This window comes from Suncus etruscus, chromosome 1 (genome assembly GCF_024139225.1).
Source record: "Suncus etruscus isolate mSunEtr1 chromosome 1, mSunEtr1.pri.cur, whole genome shotgun sequence".
Lineage (NCBI taxonomy): Eukaryota > Metazoa > Chordata > Mammalia > Eulipotyphla > Soricidae > Suncus > Suncus etruscus.
The window spans coordinates 174,602,519-174,609,348 of NC_064848.1; the positions used below are offsets into that span (position 1 = coordinate 174,602,519).

The following is a 6,830-nucleotide window of genomic DNA, read 5'->3' on the forward strand; positions in this document are numbered from 1 at the left end:
ATGGAATCTATTGTGTTGAGTGAAATAAGTCAAGAGGGAGAGAGACACAGAATAGTCTCACTCATCTATGGGTGTTGGCTTTTTTGTTTGTTTCTGGGCCACACCTGGTGACGCTCAGGCATTGCTCCTGGCTCTGTGCTCAGAAATTACTCCTTGCTTGGGAGACCATATGGGATGTCGGGGGATTGAAACACGGTTTGTTCTAGGTTAGCTGCATGCAAGGCAAATGCTCTACCACTGCACCCCGCTCCAGCCACTCATCTATGAGTTTTAAGAAAAAATTAAAACATTGGAATAATGCCCAGAGACAATAGAGTTAAGGGCCAGAAGGACCCGCTCACAATATGAAGCTCACCACAAAGGATGGTGAGTGCAGTTAGGGAATAACTACACTAACATCTATCATGACAATCTTTTTGTTTTGTTTTGTTTTTGGGTCACACTCAGCAGGGCTCAGGGGTTATTTCTGGCTCTGCACTAGAAATCGCTCCTGGCAGGCTCGGGAAACCAAATGGGATGTCGGGATTCGAATCAGTCCTTCTGCATGCAAGGCAAATGCCCTACCTCCATGCTATCTCTCTGGCCTCAACAGTCTTAATGAGTGAGAGAAGTAGAATGCCTGTTTCGAATATAGACAGGGGAGGGGTTAGGGAGGGCATTTGTGGGAATGTGGCACTGGTGGGGGGGTGTTCTGTTTATGACTGAAACCCAACAACAATCATGCTTGGAATCATGGTATTTAAATAAAGATTAAAATAAATAAATTTGGCTTTAAATAACTTTAAATCCTAGGGTATTAAATAACTAAATCTAGGGATCTAAATTTTAAATTAGAAAGGTATTAAAGCTGGTAGGTGCTTGCCATGCACACAGATTCAATTGTTATCCCATATAGTCCCTTGAACCTACCAGGAGTGATTCCTGACTGTAGAGTCAAGAATAACTCCTAAGCACCATTCGATGTTACCTGGAAACAAACAAAAAATAATTTTTTTTTTATATTTTATCAAGTGATTTATGAGGATTTGTATAGGTAGGCTTTCAGATCTTATCAATCAATATCTTGTTGAAATAGAAATATTTTATGTACAATTTTTAGATCAGTTGACAGGGAACTAGAGTAATAGCACAGCAGATAGGGAATTTGCCTTGCCTAGAGTTTGATCCCCGGCATTCCATATAGTCCTATGAGCCTTCTTGAGTAATTCTGAGTACAGAGCCAGGAATAACCCCTGAATGGCAAGGAAAAAAAATCAATTTTAGACCTAAAAACAAAATTAGAAGCCCAAATTAGATAGTAATAAATTGCTAGTATTGTAATTTTTTCACATATATACAAAATATAAGTTTATATGTATTTGCATAATATACTTCTATGATACATATTTTAGCTAGAAATTATAACACACTCAAGATTTAAATAGCTTCTGTTATCTTCTGAGTCCAGAAAAAAAAGATCATTGTTTTTGCTTTGAGAATTTTCCTTGGTGTCATTAAATTGTTACTAGTTTTAAATTAAAATTTCCAGGTACTGTGAACAAAACAATTTTAATCTTTGAGAGTTAAAAGAAAGCACTATTCTGAATGAGTGCTGAGGTTGTGTGTGGTGTTCGTTTTATTTGTACCTTATATTAATCTTGATATTTAATGTGAATTTAATAGAAATCTTCATTTAGTAGGTAAGGAAATTTCCTATTTTTTCTACTTCCAGTGGTTTCTTTTCAGAACTGTGTTCTTACCTTTTCTGCCAGGAATGAGCAGCGATAGTGATATTGAATGTGACACTGAAAATGAAGAGCAGGAAGAGCACACCACCAGCATGAGCGGGTTTAAGGACACTTTCATGGCACAGCCACCAGATGAAGGTACAATAAACAGTGTCATTTCACCGAGATGAATAAAACCATCCCTTTGGTTACTGCTACAGCTTTTACCTTGATTTCTGCTTCTACTGTTTTATTTTGTTTTGGGGCTGCACCCAGCAGTGCTCTGGCTTTATTCATGGTCCTGTGCTCAGAGATCACTCTTGGTAGTGCTCGGGAGACCATATGGGGTGCTGGGATCTAACCCAGGTTTGCAGAGTGAAGGCAAGTGCCTTGTGGCACTCAGGGTTTACTCCTGATTCTGCGCTCAGAAATCGCTCCTGGCTGGGGTCTTTGCCTTGCATACCCTATCCTAGGACACCTCAGTTCAATTCCCTGGCTTCCCATATGTTCCCCCAAGCCAAGGGCGATTTCTGAGCGCATAGCCAGGAGTAATCCCTGAGCGTCACTGAGTGTGACCCCCCCCCCCCAAAAAAAAAAGAAGAAAAAAAATTGCTTCTGGCAGGCTATGGGGACTATATGGAAATTGAACCTGGGTTCATCCCAGGTCGGCCTTGTGCAAGGCAAACGGCCTACCACTGTGCTATCACTCTGGTCCCTCCAGCCCTTTTTCTTTTTTTGATTATTAATGTTTGTGAGAAAATGTTCTATGGGATGAACTACATTACACAGAAAAATTGGTAGAAAATACATGGCTACAGCTAATGGATGGGACAGGATCAACACCCACTTTTGTCTGTCATGAGATCTAATAACTTTTATACTGAAAGGAGTTTTTAAGTGAGAAAAAAAAAGTCTGTCAGGGCTGGGAGAGATAGCACAGCGGCGTTTGCCTTGCAAGCAGCCGATTCAGGACTAAAGGTGGTTGGTTCAAATCCCGGTGTCCCATATGATCCCCCATGCCTGCCAGGAGCTATTTCTGAGCAGACAGCCAGGAGTAACCCCTGAGCATTGCCGGGTGTGGCCCAAAAACCAAAAAAAAAAAAAAAAGCCTGTCAGAAACCTTAAGAATTTTCTATAGGGACCTTTTATGGCCTTATAGTACCTGAATATTTCTTGTTCCTTTATAGAAAATGGTTGTTGGGGGCGAGAGTTGCAGTACAGCGGTAGGGTGTTTGCCTTGCATGCTGTCTAACAGGTTCAATCTCTCACATCCCAGATGGTCACCCAAGCACAGCTAGGAGTAGTACCTGATTGCAGAGCCAGGAGTGTGCCCCAGAGTACCACCAATGTGGCTTGCTCTCTTTCCCCACAAAAAGTCAACTCCAGGGGAAGTTTAAGATCATTAGTATTTTCTTTTCAGAGTATAGTATAGTATAAAGGGTAATTTTTTAAAACAGCCTTTCTTAAATGCCAATTATGTATATGTATATGTGTGTGCAAATTAAGAATTACCAGGTTTTGTTTGTTTGGGAGAATCATACACAGCAGTGTTCAGGGCTTACTCCTTTCTCTGTGCTCAGGGATAACTCCTGTCAAGGCTCGAGGAACCATTGGGAGTGTCAGAGATTGGATTTTTGTTGGCCACGTGCCAACCCCAGAAATGATCAGGATTTTTGTTTGTTTGTGTCGGGGCCACACCTGACGTGCTAAGGGGTTGCTTCTGGCTCTACACTCAGGAATCACTTTTGGCATTACTCAGAGAGGACCATATGGGATGCCAGGGATCAAACTTAGGTTAGCCATGTGCCAGGAGAGTGCCTTATGTGCTTAACTATCTCACCAATCCAGGAATTATTTTATTCCATCTTGTAGAAAAAGTCCAAGGGGGGAAAAATATACCACACAAATCCACCATTTGTATTTTTGTGTTGCTTTACATAGTCAGCATAATGATTTTGTATATTTTTATTGTGAACATATAGATATGTTCAGTTAACATCTATCACATGTTCTGAATTCAGAGACCTCAATAGAAACGTTTCTTTGCCCAATTTCTTGTGTTGACTACTCTGGTAGTATATGCTAATTGTCAGTTTTCCATTTTATTTTATGTTTCCAAGACTCATTCTAGTTTCCTTTTTTTAAACAGAGATTTAAACATAGTTGATGATTCAAGTAGTAAAAAACTTTAGTAAATTTCTTTGCTCTTAAAAGCTCAGTTTTAGGTAACTTAATTTGTGTGTTGATTAGGTTTTTGTGCTTATATTTGAAAGTGCAGTTTCGAAACCATTTTTGTTACAAAGTCAGTCTTTAGAGTGTACTTTATAAACAAGCCATCTGTTTCTCTTCCCTCCCCCGGCTACCCACAGTGTCCCCAGGAGGACAGAATGAGGCAGGCAGTTCTTTCATCATCAGAGTGTGGTTATCTAGTACCTACTTTCTGGATTTTTTTTTCTTTATTTTACTTTATTCCTTCACTTCACAGATTCTCTTAAGGAGATTTTTTTTTTCCCACAACCTAGCATATAGAATATCCTTATTACTTAAATTGGTTAGACTATTAAAGACATGGGAAAGAAAATACTACTTTTAAAATGTCCACTTTCAGAACTGGAGCGATAGTACAGTGGGTAAGGTGCTTGCCTTGTACATGGCTGACCTGGGTTTGATCCCAGCATCCTATATGTTTCCCTGTGCCCATTAGGAGTGATTCCTGAGCACCATTAGATGTAAACCAAGAACTTATAAGCCAAGTGTTATAAATCCACTAAAATGTCCACTTTTTTTTCACCTTAGATACACATTCCAGTTTTTCTGGTGGTGAACAAATAGGCCCTGAAGATCTCAGCTTCACTACTGATGAAAACAGTGGAAGGTAATTTTGAGATCACAAGAACTGACTTGCTAACTACCTGGACCCTGAAATTTGTTGGCCCAAATCTGTCAACAAATAGTCAGATTTGGCCTAATCTTTTTCAACATCTTCTACTGTGGTAATGATTGTCCAAAAGTAGCTATTAGAAAGTAGTACAACCCCAATATATAACATTCCTATATAGGAAAGACAAATGGTGTGAGGAGAATCTTGTGTCATGTAATGAAATAAGTATAGTTCTCAGCTAATTGAGTAAATTAGTATATTCACCAAAAAAACAGTTTTATCTACTAGAACAGGACAGATGTTGCCAGAAAATGTTCCTAGAGACAGTGCATGCTTTCAGTAATTTGCTCAGCATAGGTACTCTGCTGTCCTTAACTAAACATTCAGTTGTATTTAAATGATATATTTTGGGTTTTTAATCATACCAATCTAGCACTTCATTGATGCTTATATATTAGTGTACAGAACACTTAGGAGTCGACTCTGTACCACGTAAGGTAACTGAAGTAATGTGAGGCCGAATCTCTTCGGTCGATTCTTCTCTTTAGGGTTTGCTGACTGACTAAGGTTTTCTTGTTCAAGTTGCAGACACTGATTAGTGGCACATAGTCTTTCTTTTGTGTGACTCTGACAGTTGTAATTTACGTGAATTAGATTAATGTGGACCAGTTCATAGTCTTTGGAACACATGTAATATCATTTTAAATGACTTACGTGTTTCCTGCCTCCTACTGTACTACAGTGCTATAAATGTATTAACAACCAAAAACCCTCCTTTATTTTCAATAGTCAGATGTTGACTTCACTGTTGATATATTTAAAGATTTCTACGAATTTTGCAGTGACTAATGGACCTGTGGTATAAGGTTTACTTCAGTTGCCCCAGAGTAATCGCCAAACTTTGTCATTGTGTTTTGTTGTATTTGTGTTTGAGCCACTATACTTTTTTTGTTTGTGAAAATTATAAAGTTGACAGACTATTGAAGAAAACATGAATATACATGAGAGACAGACATCTCAACTCCTTATATTTTATTTAATGACTTTAGGTTATGTTTCCACATCTAATGTCTTGCTGAATGTTGTGATTTACGGTTTCCTTTTGTTCAAAATAGTTTGCACATTTTGTTAATAAAATGAACTTGAGAAAATATTCTGCCTCTGCAGTTTATTAAAAGTGGGGCCCTGTTTTCCCTGCTCAGTGCCTATGTATAAAGAGGTTGTTGAACTAAGACCAATTAAATCCATTGTGAAGTTAGACTTCCTAATAATCTCTATAATATATATATATATATATATATATGCTCTTTTGCTTGAAAGTTATTTGAAAATCTTTATGTACTATAATTTAGAAGCATAAACTTAGCATTTGTTGACTAACATATTGATATGGTTATTAGGTAGTTAAAATATCAAGTGTTTTTTAACTTGATGTTTCTGTTAGTTGCAGCTGTATTCATAATCATTTATTTATATATAGTTGTATTTTTTTGGGGGGGGGGTCACACCCGGCAGCGCTCTGGGGTCCCTCCTGGCTCTACGCCCAGAAATTCGTCCTGGCAGGCTTGGGGGAACCACATGGGATGCCGGATTCAAACCGCCATCCTGCATGCAAGGCAAACGCCTTACCTCCATGCTATCTCTCCAGCCCCTATAGTTGTTTTTTTTTTTTTTTTTCAGGCCACACCCATTTGATGCTCAGGGGTTACTCCTGGCTAAGCGCTCAGAAATTGCCCCTGGCTTGGGGGGGACCATATGGGACGCCAGGGGATCAAACCACGGTCACGATCTTTCTTTGGCTAGCGCTTGCAAGGCAGACACACCTTACCTCTAGCGCCACCTCGCTGGCCCCTATAGTTGTATTTTTAAGCTGTTTCTCTTATCTCTAATGTAAACAGATTTCACCTTTAGTTTGCGAGCAATACTAAATAAATAAATACATTGTAATAATTTGTGGGAGGTGAGCGGGACTATGACTCAAGTGGTAGAACAGATGTATGGCATCTATGAGGTCCTTTGTTTGGTCCACACCCTTGAATGGCTCCTAAGATCTGGTGAGAATAGCCTGTGTCCCCACTTCCTCCAAAGTTGGTAGATTTTTAATGGGCTTCAGAGCGTATAAACACGAGTGTGTTTTACTCCACTTTGAATCTCTACTTTGAATTTCATTAGCTGCCTTTTTGCCTATTATTTCATAACAGCCAAGTACTTTGTCTTATGCCTTTAAAATTCTTACTTTTCAA

The 6,830-nt window shown here is 39.0% G+C and overlaps 1 protein-coding gene across 1 annotated transcript in view; it reads left to right on the forward strand.

Moving 5' to 3' along the window:
- TRIM37 (tripartite motif containing 37) overlaps window positions 1-4,681 on the forward strand; it is a 79,735-nt gene extending 75,054 nt beyond the window's left edge. The window contains exons 23-24 of the mRNA XM_049772772.1: window positions 1,752-1,865; window positions 4,503-4,681. Of these exons, the coding sequence (XP_049628729.1) occupies window positions 1,752-1,865; window positions 4,503-4,585 (197 nt within the window). The 3' untranslated portion in view covers window positions 4,586-4,681. The remainder of the gene's footprint in view (window positions 1-1,751; window positions 1,866-4,502) is intronic.
- The last annotated feature ends 2,149 nt before the right edge of the window (window positions 4,682-6,830 follow it).